General features: G+C 47.0%; 1 protein-coding gene across 1 annotated transcript; it reads right to left on the reverse strand.

Annotated features, from left to right (window-relative positions):
• Positions 1–6,050: 6,050 nt before the first annotated feature.
• Ddx47 (DEAD-box helicase 47) lies at positions 6,051–18,655 on the reverse strand. Its single transcript, XM_028894480.2, is given in 13 exon segments — positions 6,051–6,545; positions 7,955–8,084; positions 9,395–9,465; positions 11,010–11,147; positions 12,123–12,181; positions 12,184–12,268; positions 13,308–13,424; positions 13,943–14,014; positions 14,547–14,665; positions 14,846–14,917; positions 15,144–15,332; positions 17,860–17,953; positions 18,540–18,655. Coding segments are annotated over 13 exon segments (1,362 nt in total). The 5' UTR covers positions 18,627–18,655; the 3' UTR covers positions 6,051–6,416.
• Between the last annotated feature and the right edge of the window lie 264 nt (positions 18,656–18,919).

The following is an 18,919-nucleotide window of genomic DNA, read 5'->3' on the forward strand; positions in this document are numbered from 1 at the left end:
CTGCCATGTGGGTCCCAGTAATTAGATAAGTTTGTCAGGCTCGGCTGCAAGTGCCTTCCATGCAGGCCAGCTGGGGCTACACACTCACAATCCCCCTGTCTCTGCCTTCTGAGTGCTAGGACTACAAGCCTGAGCTACCCCCAGCCCTCTGAACTCCACCAAAACTGATCAAGTGCAAACAGAGTCTTGGCTCAGCTCCATCACAAGCAAATCTCAGCCCCTAACCAAATCCTTGAACCTCCTTGGACAAATTTAAAGAGGTAGACACAGTAAGAGATGGCCAGGATGCGGCTATTAAATACCACCAACAAGCTTTTCAGAAGTCACCTCAAAAAAGGAGTCATCCCCTCCAGTGAGGGAGATAACGGATGCCAGCACCCTGAGGACACCGAGCACACGCCGCAGGCTTGGCCTGGCCTTGGCCTGGCCTCACTGCTGATCATCGCTCGTTTAAAACAACTCTTGACAACTGGACAAAGAAAAGTGTGGCAATCAAGAAAACTTGTCACAGTCTCTGCTTTCTTGATTCATCTGAAAATCACATGGGGACTGTTGGTGTGAAGGTGGCACTGGGTTTAACAGCCAAGACTAGGGAGTTTGCGATGTCAGACAGTGAGATGGAGTGACCAGAGGCCCCCTCTTCAAGGAATGGTGGGGAAAGAGAGTTCAAGTGTGGCAGGTAGAGTAATCTCCCTCCCTGCACGCGCCTGCGTGTGCGTGCGTGCGTGCGTGCGTGCGTGTGTGTGTGTGTGTGTGCGCGCGCGCGCGCATGTGCGCGCACGCGCGCGCCAAACCCAGAGCCAAGTGCATGTAAACACATCCTTTGCCACTGAGCTATGCTCTCGGCCCCACATCCCAATATCACTGACCACCATGCCTGACTGCTGCTATAGTTCTTTCGGATGGAGGACAATTCTGCATCACTTTGGGCTGAAGACCAAAAGGATGAATAAGTAGCTCACCAGCTAGCTACCTAGCATCACAGAGTTTATTTCACAGAGTAAAAGCTATGGATTGGCCACTAGACAAAGATGCAGCAAGGTAGAGTGATATGGTGAAAGGTTCAAGACACTGAGCAACGTACTCCCATAAACCATGTGCATCGGGAAGGAAGTGCCAGTGTCCTCGGGCGACAGGCTGGAGGGCGGAGATTAAGGGAACGGGGACTTATCAAACTCCAGAAAGGAAGGGCAGACTTGAAATAGAGAGCGAGCATAGATGGGCCAGGGAGGACAGCAGAGCCCTATCTGCTGGGTAGTCCAGCAGATCCCTGCACATAGAAGACAAGTTCTCTACCAGAAAAGTAACGCTCAGAGCCCTGGCAGTCCTCTTGAAGGGTGACACCCTGCAGCTATTGTAGGTAGTTCTCTTACCCACCCTGATTACTACCCCTTAGTCACTTCGGGCCACACAGAGTACACTATGTGCCCTTCCATTCTGAGCTGCACCTCAGTCACTGCTCACTATTAATCATGTGCTCCAACTTTTTCCCCACAGAGGAAGTGAGGGAGAGCTTTCCTGCATCTGCCATCTACTGGTGAAAATGAAAATGTTCTATTGTTCTCTTAGTTGTGGTCAATTGGAAACTAAGTTGGCATCTAAAAGCTTATTGGCATAATACTCATTTGTTATGTGGAGCACATTTAAGAAAGGCAATATTGCCAATGGTGGCTGGTCCCTTTTGTTCTGTAAGTGTTCATTGAGTATGTAATGTGGAATAATATACACAAAAGATACATATTCATACCATGTCTTCAGTGTAAGACAGACTTAGAATCAAATTTGGTTTTGCTTTTTTGTTTTGTGTGGTTTTTGTTTGTTTTTTGTTTGTTTGTTTGTTTTTGGGTTTTGTTTTGTTTTTTGGGGGAGTTTTTTGTTTTGTTTTGGTTTGGTTTTTCCGAGGCAGGATTTCTCTGTGTAGCTTTGCGCCTTTTCTGGATCTTTCTCAGTAGACCAGGCTGGCCTCAAACTCACAGAGATCCACCCTGCCTCTGCCTCCCAAGTGCTGGGATTAAAGGCGTGCGCCACCACCGGCTTGGTTTGGTTTTTATTAATCTAAAAATTTTTATATCTATTTATTTATTGGCAGTAGGGTAGCAACATCAATACATGCATGTAGAGGTTAGAGGACAATTTGTGAAAGTTGGTTCTACCATTGGGTTCTGGGGAATCAAACTCGGGTCCTCAGGCTCAGCAGCAAGTGCCTTTAACTGCTAAACCATCTCACTGGCTTTTTTTTTTTTTTATGAGATGAGAGTCTCATGTAGCCAAGGCTAGCCTGAAACTCATATGCAGCTGCCCTTGGCCTTGAACTGATCTTCCTTTTCTTCCTCCTAAGATCTGGAATTACAGTTATCAAGTGAACAGGTGGCTGCAAGCAGGCAAAAGCTCTGTAGTGACCTGAGAATGCCCCCACCCCACAGGCTCATATATTTGAATATTTGCTTTTCCAACTGTTTAGGAAGGATTAAGAGGTGTGGCCTTGTTGGAAGAGGTGTGTCATTGTGGGTTGGCTTTGAGGTTTCAAAAGTCCATGCAAAGCCGGGCGGTGGCGCACGCCTTTAATCCCAGCACTCAGGAGGCAGAGCCAGGTGGATCTCTGTGAGTTCGAGGCCAGCCTGGGCTACCAAGTGAGTTCCAGGAAAGGCGTAAAGCTACACAGAGAAACCCTGTCTCGAAAAACAAAAAACAAAAAAAAAAAAAACCAAAAAAAGTCCATGCAAGTCTCCCTTACTCTCTGCCTCCTGCTGTGGGTCAGATATAAGCTCTTAGCTACAGCTCCAACACCATGCCTGCCTGCCTGCCTGCCAGCCATGATCATGGACTAACCCCCTGAAACTGTAAGCAAGTCCCCAATAAATGCTTCCTTTTCTAAGTAGCCTTCGTCACAGTGTCTCTTCATAGCAATAGAACAGTATAACTAAGACAATTCCAACAGGATTAACAGACATCAGGGGCCTAGGGGTTGTGTGGCCTCAGGCTGAGCCCATTCTCTCCTGTCTTCCATCTTGGCACAAATCAGCTCTTGACTCTTAGGTGTGACTGTTTTGTGATACTTCCCAGACCTCAAGTTTCTGCAGTTATTTTTAGCTGTAGTTTTAGTGCATTCTTGAGACAGGTGAGGCATGAAGAGGAATGTAGGTGTGGGCCACCCTTGAGTCCGTCATTCCAGCCAGAGAGTGACTCACACCCCTTTTCATTATCTGCCCCAAGGCTAGGTTTCACCTCACGAAGTCTGGATTAGAACTGCTGTAGTCTATTCTCTTTAGTAGTCTAATTTCTTCTTGAGGATATGCCTTCTTCATGCTTTGCTACGTGATTCTGGTAAGGTAGATTCCTTTGTTTTCTGTAACCAACACTACAGCCTCTGGTTCTTTCTGGTCCCATTTCCCAGAGCTTTGAGGTACTTAGTAGACGGAGTCGGATATAGGTGGTAGAGCTGCCAGGCAGGAAGCTACCTGGAAAGCTCTCTGGCTCTAATCCAGATGTCTATGAGGAGCCAGGATTCTGGGATGTTTGTTGCATTTTTGAAAAACATGATCAAGTTGAGTCTTTGCCCTTCATAGACAACTATGAGCTATACTTCCAAGCCTAGCACAGGTCTGTGTGTGTGTGTGTGTTGTGGTATGTGCACTTGTTCTCCTGTGTGAACCTGTGTGCTCACGTGTCTGTGTGGTGTAGAAGCCAGAGGTCAATGTCTGGTGTCTTCCTCGATCACGCTTTAAAAAGTGTCTCCAAAATAAGCATATCCCTCAGCTCCTTGGACCTAAAAGAAAAATTGAGGCTGAAATAATTCTAAGCTCTCTTTACTGTGCCCCCTCCCCCAGTCATACCCCAATTCAATTTTAACTTGCTTCTAAAAGTCCTCCACAGAGTAAAAACATCAGCCATCCATTGATGCAAGATAAAGATGCTACCAAAGCCACCCTGAAGAAGCCTCTCTGGAAAATTTGATTTGTAGAAAATTGGGTCCAAGGGGTGCCTGACTCCTCACAAGTATGACCCCTCTAATTTATTTGCCCCCCCCCTCCTTTGGATTACCTGACTCCTCTAACTTATCCGTCACTCAAATGCATCACGAGCAGCAGCGAAACTCAAAGCTTGGAGCTGTCACTCCATTGGTAGAGCCCTAACCTAACGGGCACAAAGCCCTGGGTTTGATCTCCAGCATCACTACATGAACCAGGCAGAGTGGTACACATGTATAACCTCAGCACTCAGAGGTAGAGACAGGAGGATCAGGAGTTCAAGGCCACCCTCGGCTACATGAGCTGGAGGCCAGCCTGGGACATATAAGACCCTGGCTGAAAAGAAAAAGAACTTAGGCAATTAAGAGCAAACTAGAGCAAAGCTACGTGCTGTGTTTTAGTTTCCTACAAAGGCCTTAACCATAGGCACTGCTCCAAGGAACATCTGTGGTGTAAACGGACCCTTCAGAGCTGGGGGAAAGCTGTTAGTGCAGAGCTTGCTCTGAAAACACAGGACCCCGAGTTCAACCCCCACAAGTCATCAACAGCCAGGACATCAACATCACAGCACACACTTGTAATCCGAGTGCTGAGGAGATGGGAACACTGCTGGGGATCACTGGCTAAGCAGCCTAGCTCAATCAGTGTGCTCCAGGCCAACAGAAGACTCTGCCTCAAAGGGAGGTGGACGGTGTTCCTGAAGATGACCCTCAGGCCTGACCTACACACGAGTACATACGTGCATACCCTCACACACATGTTAGTCACAAGGTTGGGATGGGAAGCTGTGGAGATGGCTCAGTGGGCACGAGTGCTTGTTGTTCAGATCTCTAACAACCACGTAGAAAGCTGGGTGTGTGATCAGGTTCACCTCTAACCCCACAGCTGCGGGGTCGGAGACAAGAGGACTGCTGGGGCTTGCTGGCTGCCAGTCTAGCTGCAGCTTCAGAAAGAGACACTGTCCAGGGGAGTCAGGCAGAGAAATAAAGACCGGCACCCAGTGTTCTCTTCTGGCTGTGTGAGCACGTGTGCACACATGCACACACACATGCACACACACACACACAGGCCCTATCCCCAATGCAATGAACAGTCTGAAGAGTCCACCCTGGACTACACTATAAGAAAATATCCTTCTTACACTTTTCTCTTTGAGAAAAACAATGTTTGGAACATGCACTTTTCTTAGTTGTACATGTCAAGTATCTCTTTTTCCAAGTTTCACCCTCAGTCTGTGTCCATCAGTGATTCTCTGACATCTCTGACCTGACATTCCACACACACTTTTAATAAAACCATTGACAATCAACAAAAACCATTGGGCACCTTCCATGTGTAAAAGCCCTCAGAATTCAAAACTATTCATGAACCAGCAGCTCAGAAAGGGGTTTCTGATGTCCAACAACCCACACTCTTGACCACACTTCCAGGGCAGGGGCTACTTCCTCCTCTGGAATGTCCCAGCTCCATATCTGAATTCACCCAACAGAAAGAAGAGTAACATCATGTGCCAATAACAAGAAGATGAAGTTAAGACTGTAGAATTACCTTCCTTTCTGATGCACTGATGCAATTCTTCACCTAGGAACGGGAATTATTCAAGAAACTAGTTTTCCTTGCCACTCAGTTAGCCCAAGAAAGCAGGAAAATGTATTCTGAGCTCTGAAGCCCTCTGCAGCTTCACCAATGCGCAGACCATTGTCCTTCCTCTTAAGAGGACTTCCCTTTCAAAGCCATCCATCATCTTGCTCTCAATTTTTTTTTTCCATCACAAAATGATGTTCATCTTAATTAAGGACAACCAATGAATCTGTCATGTAACCACACAGACAAGTCCCTCCCTGTCAGCAAGAGCTACAAAGCCATTTAACAGAAAGGTCTCCAAAGAATTTGAATACTGCTCTTTTAGAGGACCTGAGTTTGATTATTGGCATCCACAAAGGTGGCTCACCACCAGCTCCAGGGAGATCCGACTCCTCTGGACTCTGAGGACATTAACACAAAAGTATGTGCATGCACACACAGATAGACACACAACACACACACACACACACACACACACACACAAATAATAAAAATACATCTTTAAAAATAATAATAATTATTGTTCCACATCAGGCTTAATGACAGCAAGATAGGTTTACACCCAGTCTGTAAAAGTTTTATAATTAACGTCAGATGATGCTCCTCCTCAGCCAGGCCCTTGACTTGCAGGTGGAAAAGGCAGAAGAGCACACAGCACTGTGTCACAGGCGAGGAATGCAAGCTGGAGAGCAGCCAGTCGGTGTCAACACTGTCAAAGGTGTCCCACTGCAATGACACTCCAACCCTCGGAGAGGAAACTGAGCTCCCAGCTGGCCGAGCGGCCTCTGGACAGGATCGGAGGGGAGGGGTCCCTGCTGCCGTCCATCTCTGCACAGCTGAGCAGAAGTCCTGTCTCTGAAGCCGTTAGCAGCCTTTCCGCTTCTTCATTTTCCCCCCAGCCACCTTGTTCCTCACACCAATAGCGCCCTCGGTGTCGTCATCCTCTCCTGCGTCCTCTCGCTTACGCTTCTTTTCTCCATGCTCCCTTAACTCCTGTGGGACAGCACAAAGGATGTGATTGGACATGAGTTAACAGCCTTCAGGTCAGAGGTTACCAAGAAAAGGAAAAGAATCAACCCCAAATCTTATACACAGTGACCAAAGCATGAAAATAAGAACGCACAAATTTAAGAGGATGGTGATCCTAGTAGTGATGCCCCAGTCACATGACCTGCCACAGCTTTTCTAGGGGGCATCTGGCATTCTGTGGAAATTCAAACTTTGTATGTGTACTCCTTGGTCAGTTTCACTTCTAGAAGTTTAAGAAAACAAACAAAGGTACACATACTAGATACACAGCCCTTGTTACAGTGGAAAAAACAAACATTCATCAATATAAATCACATAACCTGAATGAGATGGAATTCTTTGTAGCCATTAAAGAATGATCCCATGTGCTGGTCATGGTGGTGCACAGCTATAATCCCAGCACTTAAAAGGCTGAGGCAAGAGGCTAGACATGAGTCTGAAGGCAGCCTGGGCTACACAGTAAGTGCAAAGCTAGCCTGAGCTACAAAGCAAAAACCTTGCCTCAAAAATCCAAAAATAGCAAACAGGAGAGAAGAACCGACTAAAAAAAGATCACATGGATTTATACTTGGTGAATCGCACTTATTAGTCAAATATAATTCGGTAAATTAAAATTAGCTCAATGCTATCAATGGTTCTCCCTGGTACCTGGTAACTTACCTTTTCAGTTACTACTTTAATGCTTTCTGTATTTTCTGAAAATTTTTTCCTAGTACATATATCTGGCCTGAAACTCTCAGTGACCCCCAACTCAGCTTCAAAAGTGCTGGGATTATAGGCATATGCCATTATACTTAACTACAGGAAGCACTTGTGTGTGTGTGTGTGTGTGTTTGGGGGTAGGGGGAAGTGTCCATTTTTTTTGTGTGCACATGCAGGCCAAGGGACAACCTGGGGTGCCGTGCACCTTTTTTACCCACCACAGACAGCATTTTATAAACAAAAACCACAGCAAGCCTGAAGGCAAAACTTCCAAGGGTTTCCTCTAGAATCTTCTCTCTGCTGCTACTGCCACTTCCCCTACTACAGCAGTTCATACAGCTTGTCTGGTGCTCAGGATATACGGAAGGCTTCAAGGAAGTGTTCTTCCCAGTTTATAGGGAGGAACTGGTTCTGAGAGGTGAGCAAAATGCCCACGCTTACTCCAGCCACAGCTAGCCTTCTGACCTTGAGATTGACCTTGGTTGGAGGGAGGACACAACACCAGAAGAGTGGAGAATGTGGTCACTCTGGTCAGACTACACCAACCCAGATTCAGTGGTGAATTTCCCATGAGCCCTCAACCTTTGTTTGCCCATCTCGAATCTAGAACAAAATGCAAGCATATGATGAGGGCACATCATCAGAAGCTGGTGAAAGCAGACACTGCGTACCATTCGGGCAAATCTCTGGGCTTCACTCACACGTTCTGTGAGCATCATAACCTCCTCATCCTGCGTTGGAAAGACAGGCAGTTTCTTCCCAATTAAGTGCTCGATGCGCTGGAAGAGCTCCACATCGTACCTGAGGAAGGAAAATTGCCTGGCTCTGCTGGGCTGGCGAAGCCAGCATCTTCCGATGCCCAGTGCCGTCACGTATAGTAGAGTATGGGCCGGTTTAAACAATGCTGAATATAGGATTCCTTCTCAAATACAGGTAAAAATGCAACCTTTGTGCCTGGACAGTTGGGAACTGCCGACAGTGTTATTTAGTCACAGCACAGGTGTCCCATGTACACTCGTGTGCAGCACCATAAGAGGATGTAGTGGATTACACAGAAGAAAGAACAAGAGGACGTGAAGCGAAGAGGGGAGTGAGTGAGAGGGGACCTGAGGGAGGGTATGATCAAGATACACTGTATACGTGTGTGAAACTGACAAAGAATAAACTTGTAAAATGGGGTGGGAAAGGTGGTTTGCTGGTTAAGAACTCTGACTGCTCTTCCAGAGGACCAGGGTTCAATTCCCAGCACCCACACGATAGCTCATAATGGTTTGTAACTCCAGCCCCTTGGGATCTGACACCCTCTTCTGGTCTCTGCAGGCACCAGACATGCACGTGGTGCACAGACACACGTGCAGGCAAAACACCCACACACATAAAAAATTAAAAATAAAAAAAGTCAGCCGGGCGGTGGTGCACACCTTTAATCCCAGCACTCAGGAGACTGAGCCAGGAGGATCTCTGTGAGTTCAAGGCCAGCCTGGACTATAGAGTGAGTTCCAGGAAAGGCAAAGCTACACAGAGAAACTCTGTCTCGAAAAACCAAAAAAGTAAAATAAAATTAAAAAAAAAATTTAAAAAATTTAAAAAGTCATACATAGTTATTCTAGCCCATCAGAATTAAGAGAAAGGTCACTGCTCCCAGTTCTGGCCCTGAAAGGAGTAGCAGGTGCCACCTGTGCTTCTGCACGACATGACATCTTTCACAGTATTTCCTGGTTTGGTTTGTTTCTAACACAGATCCACCATGACCACCAAAACTTTATTAGGTCGGAGTGGTTCCCATTTCGAAACATGAAAACGGGGGTTGGGGGGCTGCCTCAGTGGTCAAGTGCTTAAAGAGTCAGCATGAAGACCTGGGTTCAGGGTTCAGTCCCCACATAAAAAACACACTGGGCAGGTGGTGCACACAGGGGAGCAGAGACAGGCAGCCCCGGGGTTCACTGGCCAGACAGCCTGGGTGACTTGGCAAGCTCCAGGCCAAAGAGTGACCCTGCCTCAAAACAGGGAGGATGGCTCCTGAGAAAGGACACCCAAGGCTGACCTACAGTCTACACAGGTGCCTCACAGACTGTCTCTACACTGCCCTGTCCCAGCACTGACTGACTTACTGTGTGACAAAAGTAATGGCCTTTCCAGAGCGCCCGGCTCTTGCAGTTCGCCCCACTCGATGGATATAATCCTGGAAGAGAGGAGGCAAATCAATTCAGACCAGGTAAGAAAGGATGTGTGCCAATGGAGCACTACTCAGCAGAGAAAACAATGACAGCATGAAATTCGCAGGCAAATGGATGGAACTAGAAAATACCATCCTGAGTGAGGTAACCCAAACCCAGAAGGACAAACATGGTATGTACTCACTCATAAGTGAATTCTAGATATAAAGCAAAGAACAACCAGACTGCAACCCACAGAACCAGGGAGGCTATATAGCAGGGGGGGACCCTAGGATGACTGTGGCTTATAATAAGTTTTGGTTTTACTCAACTACTGGGCAAGCCTCTGTGAAACATTTCACTATTAGGATAAGAATTTATACTGTATCAAGCTGATAATAGAAAAATAAATAAATAAAAAAAAATGGGTCGGGGGAAGAAAGGATGTGTGTGATGTCCTGCTGCAAGCCTTCCAAAGAAAACACAGACCTCTGGAACATGGAGGACATGCCCTGGGAATCTGCTGAGCAATCTACTTTTTTTTTTTTTTTTTTTTTTTTTTTAACATTCTCAAGGCACAAAATTCATGCAATGCCTGTTTCTCTTACACCAAGACGAACCCACAGCACCTATCTCCATGGCTGTGGCAACATTGGATAAAGTAGAACACTGGATCTAGGGTCCTACACAATTATCTGAACATCTACTTCTGTGAACTTCAGTTCCTATTTATAGTACAGGGCTAGAAATGAATGCCCAAACTTAGAGTTGTTGTGAGAATCAAATGAGACAGCAACTTATCTGTAGCAGCGCAACAAGGAGCCAAGAGAAACAAAGTTCCACCAGGGGTGATCCTGCCTCTCCCAGGGGACATTTTTGGCTGTCTCAACTGGAAGAGTGTGAGATAGTGTCCTCAAGTAGACTAGAGGAATGCTAAGCACACTGAACACAAACAACGACTCCCAAGACAAAGAATCCACCAGTCCAGATGCTATCAGTGCCAACACTGAGAAATGCTGAGACACTAAGCATCGGAAGCCGCTGTCCGTAAAGAAGGGACCGAGTGGTCAGCATCCTGTATTTGCCCCTTGGACTGTGTCTAGTAACTCGGCCTGTGACCTTGACACTCACATCAGCAAATCTGCAAACACAGGCATGTGCAAATGGTGAGGATAAATCAGTCAAGAGCTTTCTCAGTTGGTGCTTTTTGAGACAGGGTCTTATGCAGCCCAGGCTGGTCTTGAACTTCCTATGTCCTTGGGGATGACCTTGAAGTCCTGATCTTCCTGCTACCTCTAGCATGCTGAGATGACAGACCTGTGCTACCATGCCCAGTTTATTTGGGGCTACAGCTCAAACCCAGAGTCGTATACATGCCAGGCAAGAGTTCTCCCAATGAGCTCTATCCCACCACTCTCTCAGGTTCTGATACTGAACTAATAGAGGACAGAAACACTACATATTAACTAAGGAAAAACAAACAACGACCAAAAAAAAAAAAAAAACAAGAAACCCATTATTTAATAAATATTCTTTGGAACTAGAAAGTCCAGGCAGTAAGAGGACCTACCTTAGAATGAGTTGGAATGTCAAAATTGATCACTACATCCACATGGGGTATATCCAGACCTCTGCTGGCGACATCAGTTGCTAGAAGAATGGATCGAGCCTTGGCCTTAAACTTATTAAGGGACCCAAGGCGCTTGCTCTGAAATGAGGAAAAGAAATGAGAAACTTTTATTCCGAAAAAAATAAAGGAATCCTTGCATACTTGACACGGAATATAAATACAATAAAAAAATTAATGTTTTGGGCCAGGCAGTGGTGGCCCAGGTCTCTGTGAGTTCGAGGCTAGCCTTGGCTATAGAGTGAGTTCCAGGAAAGGCGCAAAGCTACAGAGAAACCCTGTCTCAAAAAAAAAAAAAATTAATGTTTTTATATAGTTTTCCCTTTTAAGTCGAGGCCAGCTTCACAAGTCGAAGCAAATATGGAAACAACAAAAAATACTTAAGACGGGCCACAAATGGTAACACAAAACAGAGACTATTTTCAACATGTCAGAAAGATAATCAAAAATGTTAACAGTCTGAAGAGACCAGAGAATCATCACTGCTAATACATCGACTCAACAGCTTACAAACCAGACAACTGCCTATAAAATGTTCTTTTGTGTACATGTGTATCCACATGTATTCAGAGACGCACATGAGTACACACACGAACTTGTATGGGGAGGCCAGAGGACACCCTTAGGTGTTGTCACAATCTCTTTTTGAGACACAATTTCTCACTGACTTGAAGCTCAGCAATTAGTCTAAGCTGGTTAACTAGTAAGCTGAGCTCCAGGCAGCTGGGATTACAAGCACAGGCCACCACACAAAGCTCCGGGTGTTTCTGGGGTTCAAACTCAGGTTCCTCATGCATGCATGGAAAGTACTTTACCAACAGAGCCATGGCATCTATGAACTATTCAGTATGAGCAACCTGCTTCTAAAAAGGAAAGCAAGCTTACAAAGCAACATATCAAAGCCCATAGATTAGAAGGAGTGTGCAATGGGCACTGGTGCCCATAAAATCAGGAGTGTGAAATGGGCACGGGTACCCTCCGTCCTGATGCACTCACTAATCTACTGATGCAGGTCTGCCATCCTCATCCCAGCAGTTCCTGACAGAGGACTCTTACCTGACTCATCTGTCCATGGAGGGGGATGGCAGTGAATCCGAGATTTCGGAGTAGCAAAGCGTTCTCTGAGTATTGTTACAGGTGCTGCAGAATATCATGAAGGAGTTGCCAGCCAACTCATTGAGAATATAAACCAGATAGGTGTCCTAAATCACAAACCCAAAACAAGGTACATAACTGACCTGGAAGAAGGGTGGGAGACCTAGCAACATGGAGGAAAAGACCAAGCTTGTACGAGTGTCTCAGTTATCCAACCACCAGCTCTGAGCTTTACACTTCTTCCCTGCTACTCCCTAGGTTTTGGACAGGGTATCCGTGTGGAGTGGAGGAGTCCCTGAGAGAATGTGTAAGGAGCAGACTGAAGTCCTGTCCTGAGTTGTTGTTGACATGAAGAAAATGGCCATAAAGGATCCCAAGGCTCCAGACCCATGGAAACAGCAGGCCTTTCCTGGTCAGGCTCAGGGACCCACCAGTGTGCCAATGTTGACAGTGTGCAGAAAACTGTCAATCACAGCTTCCTCCTCCAGGATGTGTACAGCCTGAGACTGCTCCTCGACAGGCCCACTACAGAGAACAGCTGAACCTACTTATGTATACAATAAAACAAACACACTGGCTTTTCCAGTTGCTGTCAGAGTGCACAGCCCACCCAATCCCAGCTAATCTGTGCCTGTAGTTTCTTAATTCCCAGTTTCCCTATCTAGATCAATGCCAATGCCCAGGTTGTGGCCAGTCTCACTATGTGGTCCAAACTGGCCTCAAAACTTACTTTGAGGCCCAGGCTGGCCCTGAACCTACGGTGATCCCCTTGCTTCAGATTCCAGTGGTGGGATTCAGGTGTGCACTGCCACACCTAGCTAGCTGTATGAGCTCTGTGAACCAAACACCCCAACACATCCTGGGGCCACACAGATCTGTACACAGCACCCAAGCAAGGTCTTTCTAAAGTAGCCATGAAAGAAGCAGACAACGTAAAACTGAGCACAAGGGTGGCCTGGGGGGGAAGGAGCTCTGCCGTTCTATCACGGCTTCTACTTTGGTTTAATGCTGTAAATTCTTGGCATGTTCACTTTATCTGTGATAAATACGAGCTAGACACGCAGCTCTCGGCTGGTCAAGAGTGACACATTCCCAGATGCTTTGGTGAGGCCAGGAATGGCTGCAATGACAAAGTCAACACTTCACCTTGAATTTGGAGGGAATAAAGAGGTAATACTGCTGCAGCTTCTCAACAGTCTGGTACTTAGAGGAAACGGCACATTTCACAGGGTTCTTGAGAGCTGCACGCTGAAGTTTTTGCACCTAAAGAAGAAAACAGAACAACACATCAATTCCGAAATGCTCGATGTTTTTATTGTTATGTGCTTTCACTATTGTTGTTATACACTGACTCACCCCCACCCGTGTGTGTGTGTGTGTGTGTGTGTGTGTGTGTGTGTGTGTGTGTGTGTGCTGTGTGCACCAGGCATTGAATCCAGAGCATCACCCACATTAGCAACTGCTCTATTACCAGCTACATCTCCAGCCCTAGTCTGACATTCTACTTTGAGACAGGGTCTCACTAAGGTACCCAGACTGGCTTTGAACTTACTTTGTGGCCTACAAGGCCTTAACCTTGTGATCCTCCTGCCTTAGCCTCCCAAATAGCTGGTATGCACTACCACACCTGGCTTGTATATCAATTCCTTCTTTTTTAATTAATTAATTTTGGGTTTTATGTGGGTAGGGTCTCACCATACAGACCAGCCTGACCTAAACTCACCGAGGCCTACCTGCCCTTGTTCATGTATGAATTCATCAGGAGTCCAAGCAAACCTCACCTTCTTGGTCATGGTAGCAGAAAAGAGAAATGTTTTCCGATCTCGGGGAATCACTTTGAGGATCTTGTCAACCTGAGGCACACAGGAAAGAATGCCACTGATATTTAGACTAGATGTCTGTAGATTCTCTGCATCGGGATGGGGTGGAGGTGGGGGAATACACATGGGATGGGACTGAGAGCCAAATCTCAGAATGTTTAGGATTTAAAATACAATTTAAATTCAGCTAGAATTTACTAGACATTTGCACTCTTGCTACTAGACCAGATGTTTTATATTTTTAAAATGCCATTCAAAGAACAATTTAAAGCTAAGTTAAGAAAAAGGCCAAAAAATAAACATTACTCAACTAAATAAACAATGTCAAGTTGGTTATCAAAGACAGTGAAGACATTCCAAGGCATACCTAAGAGACTTAGGTCAAGTGAAGTCCCACCTCTGCAGTCAGGCCCGACTGTATTCTAAGAGGCACCAAGAATGCAGAAGACCCACGGACATGCCGCTGAGGCTGACAAGGTGCTCTATACTACACGTGCACAAGGAACCAAAAGCAGCCTGAACGAGGACCAGAGAAGCTCTAGGGAGGACCAATGTTAAAACTCACCTCTGTCTCAAAATCCATGTTCAGTATCCGGTCTGCCTCATCCATGACCAAGTATTTAAGAGCTCTTAAGTTGAAGCCTTTGGTATTTTCCAAGTGGTCAATCAGTCGGCCAGGAGTGGCTACCAAGAAAGGTTGAGGAGAAAGGACCCAAGGATGAGAAAGTAATCTACTCCCATAAAACAAGAAGACACCCGAGACTTACGCAAGGTCTCAGGGTCCACTCCCCGGGTGCCACCCAACATGGTAGATTTCCTCCAACCCCTCGGCCATGGTGGCCTTTACCTTTGTCAGTGACTCACCGATTACTATATGTGGCTTTTTGGCCAAGGCTAGTGACTGGGACATTGAGTCAATTCCACCAACAATCACAGCTGCAGAAACAAAGCAAACACACAACAGTGATTCTCAGTCTTCTCACTGAGCACCCGCAAAGCCAATGCTAGATCTCTACTTACATTTGTCCAACCGCCCAAGCTCGACCACAGCACCAACTCCTCAGACCACAGCACGCTACCATCGCTCGCTCTCCTCCCTCTCTTCCCACTCTTCCCCACTTGTGATGACACCCGGGGTGCTTGCTGCTCCTTAGACACTCACCACACTGCACTCCGATGGAGGACCCCAGGGCCTCGAACTGCTCAGAAATCTGAAAGGCCAGCTCTCGAGTAGGCGTGAGGACCAAGGCAAACAAGCGCTGGGGAGTCTCCAGCAGCGCATTCAGAATGGGCAAAGCAAAGGCACCTGTTTTCCCAGATCCAGTTTCCGCCAACCCAATGATATCACGGCCTGAAGAAGAAAACGCAACAAAACCCTAATACAAAGAAATGCCCCCTGGGCTCCGTCCAAGTTGTCTATAGTGACACAGTGCTGGGCATTAGAGACTGAATAAATGAAACCTAGATAAGCTAAAATCCAGTGACAGGACAAATACAAAACTATATTTAATTTGAAGCTAGTTTTTTTTTTAGGTTTTTTGAGACAGGTTTTCTTTGTGGAGACTTGGATGTTCTGGAACTCACTCTGTAGACCAGGCTAGCCTCAAACTCACAGAGATCTGCCAGCCTCTGTCTCCCGAGTGCTGGGATTAAAGGCATGCACCACCACACCTGGCTTAATTTGAAGCTAATTAAAAAAAAAAAAAAAAAAAAAACAACTTTATCGTATTTGTGTGTTCTCTCTCTGTCTATTCATGTATATTTCATGGTGTAGCTATGGCAGTCAGAGAACAACTTGTAGGAGTCAGTTCTCTCCTTCCACCATGTGGGTTCCAGAAATCAAACTCTGGTCATGAGTTTTAATAGCAGGCACCATCTGATAAGGCCTTAATGACAGACCTAGAAAATATAATGAGATCATAAAGGCAAATGCCAGGCTAACAGAGATCTCCAAGTTCTCTCTGGAAGTAAGCAGAGAAGGGAAGGACAGCTATCCCTGCATGAGGAAAGGGGTCGGGGCTTTAAGAGACAGCACACAAAGGGCAAAGCACACAAAGGGCGAGTGAGAAGCCACGCCTGGACTGAATACAAAGGCATTATATGGGAAAGGAGTGAGACCAGAAAGGAACTCATAAATCCCCAATAAGTTTTGATAAACAGGGAATTTCACAACTGATGTTATTCTTTAGCAAGATAAACCTGGATGAGGCAAGGAGCTGAACAGTGCATCCGATGAAACACACCTTAGGCCCAGCTACACGGGAGGCTTGGAGAGAGGAGCATGTGGGCCCAGGAGTTTGAAGACAGCCTGGACAACACAGCAAGGACCCACCTCAAACACAGAAACCAACAAACACTGGGTAAAGGAAATGTGATGGGCGACCAACCTAGTTATGGGAAACTCAAAAGCCAAAAACAGAGGTAGGAACTACAGAACAATTATTCTAGGAGGAAGATAACAATTCTGGATACAGAGAAGGTTCAGAGAGTCAGCCACAAGCCAACTGGACATACTGATGCCAGCAGTCCTTGAGCTCACCTTCCTGAAGAACAGGTCATGAAATGTCCCTGACTTCCATAACTAACTGACCCATGAGCATCTTCACAGCCTCATTCTTTCTCTTTCCCTAGAAGGCCTGTGTTCAGCCACCCCGTGCTCTCCCTCCTCTGCATGCTCCACCTCATTCCCAGTGCGGAGACGCATGCATGCATGCATACATACATATGTACATGCTAGCAATGCAGACATGGGAGCCGTGGCTCTCTCCTGGTTACTGCTTCCCGAGGGACAGACACATCAGAGTTACAACCTATGAGGGATGTATGCCTATCTCCTCCACCCACGTCCCATGTGTGAAAACTCTTTCTTCTTTGCGTTTGTTTGTTTGTTTGTTTGCTTTGTTGTTGTTTTGAGACAGGGTTTCTCTGTGTAGTTTTGGTGACTGTCCTGGATCTCACGCTGTAGACCACGCTGGCCTTGAACTCAGGAACCCGCCTGGCTCTGCCTCCCCTAGTGTCAGGATTAAAGGCGTGCACCACCATCACCCAGCTTCACATCTGAAAATTCTAATTCAATGGGTCCAAACTGTTTAGGCGTGAGGAAAAGAGGGTGATGACAGAGTCACTGTTACAAAGCCAAGGGGAGGAAACGGAGCAGCTAGAGAGGCAGGAGATAAAATACTGTTCTGAAATTCAGGATGACAACAACCTCAAAGAGGAGGTGGCATGTGCCCTTAATCCCTTAATCCCAGCACTCGGGAGGCGGAGGCAGGCAGATCTCTGTGAGTTTGAGGCCAGCCTGGGCTACAGAGTGAGTTCCAGGACAGGTTCCAAAGCTACACAGAGAAACCCTGTCTCTTGTAGCTTTGGCTTGTTTGTTTGTCTGTCTGAGGCAAGGTCTTACTATGTAGCCCTAGCTGAGCTGGAACTCATCATGTAGATCAAACTAATCTCTCTCTCTCTCTCTCTCTCTCTCTCTCTCACATCATGTAGATCAAACTAATCTCTCTCTCTCTCTCCCTCCCCTCCCCCCCCCCCCCGTTTTTCCGAGACAGGGTTTCTCTGTGTAGCTTTGTACCTTTCCTGGAACTCACTTTGGTAGTCCAGGATGGCCTCGAACTCAGAGTTCCACCTGGGTCTGCCTCCCAAGGGCTGGGATTGCGCACCACCGCGCGGCAGATCAAGCTAATCTGAAACTTGCAGCTATCCTCCTGCCTCTGCCTCTTCGGTTCAGAAAAGTAGTCCTGTCATACCCGGGTAGACAGTCCATCTTTATTTCACTTGAAACGTGCCAGCACCAGATCTTAAAAGTCTAACATTTAATTGAGCATAACTTCACGCTGAATCTGTACCGACATGCCTACAGAATTCCAACCTACCTTGCAAGGCCAGAGGAATGGCTTCAACCTGGATCTTGGTGGGCTTTGCCCATCCCAACTGGTCGCAAGCTTCGCACAATACATCTGTGACACCCTTTGAATTCAGAAAACCGCACTTGAGCAGAGCATACATCCTCACGTCCCTCCATTTGAAATGCCTTCTCTGTCCGAGCCCCCCGGCCGGGGATGTGGAGCCCCTTACACTCGACATCGTTGTGCATCTCAGCACCTACTTTATGTGACCCCACGAGACAGTCACCAGGGGCGGTGCAGACACTGCTCTACGTGGAGTGTCTCATTTACCCGCCAAACCAGTTCTGACCAGCGGCTGGCTGCCACTGTACCCAATTCACACGCGTGTAAAGTGAGGCAAGGAGCCGTAAGGGCTGGCTTGCCTTTCGTGACCAGGTCAGAAGACCCAACCACGCGTGAGTGACCCTGGCTAACAAACGGCTCGACACCACCGTGGAAAGGCAAATGGGGGCTGCCGGACTCAGCAGCATCCCACAGGGCAAATGCACCCGGGGGAGTGGCGAGCGCCGGAGTTGCTAAGTCTGGAGAAAGCCTAAGTCAGGCCCCAAATGCGTTTATACGCTACAGGCCTGGCTATAAAGTACCCAAACCCTGGGGGATCCTCGGGCCTGCATCGCAAAATAAATGACAGCATCACCCAGTCTCACCAGGTCCTTAAATGTTTTAGCTTCCTCCTCTTCCGCGGTTGTCTGAAGCGCTTCTGTGGAGGAATCGTGTTCCTCGGACGCCGCCATCTTGCCTGTGCCTTCCGGAAGTGGAACGGCGGCGCACGCGGTGCTGGGAAATGTAGTTTCTCTCTCTTCCTGGCTTGCACGTTCTGCGCGCCCCCTGCTGGCTGCTCTGGGTTTGCAGCGCCTCACATCGGTGGGGCTTTGGAGAGCTGTAATGGTGAGAAGTCTGTGTGCTTCTGCAACTAAGCCTAGAAAAGTGACTAATGACACGCCATCCCTTTCTGCTGCCATTTAAGTCTCTGCCCCTCCCTTTTTTTGGTTTCTTGAGGCAGGATCTCATTCTGTAGCTCAGGCTT

Source organism: Peromyscus leucopus, chromosome 3 (assembly GCF_004664715.2).
Source record: "Peromyscus leucopus breed LL Stock chromosome 3, UCI_PerLeu_2.1, whole genome shotgun sequence".
In the NCBI taxonomy this organism is placed as follows: Eukaryota; Metazoa; Chordata; class Mammalia; order Rodentia; family Cricetidae; genus Peromyscus; species Peromyscus leucopus.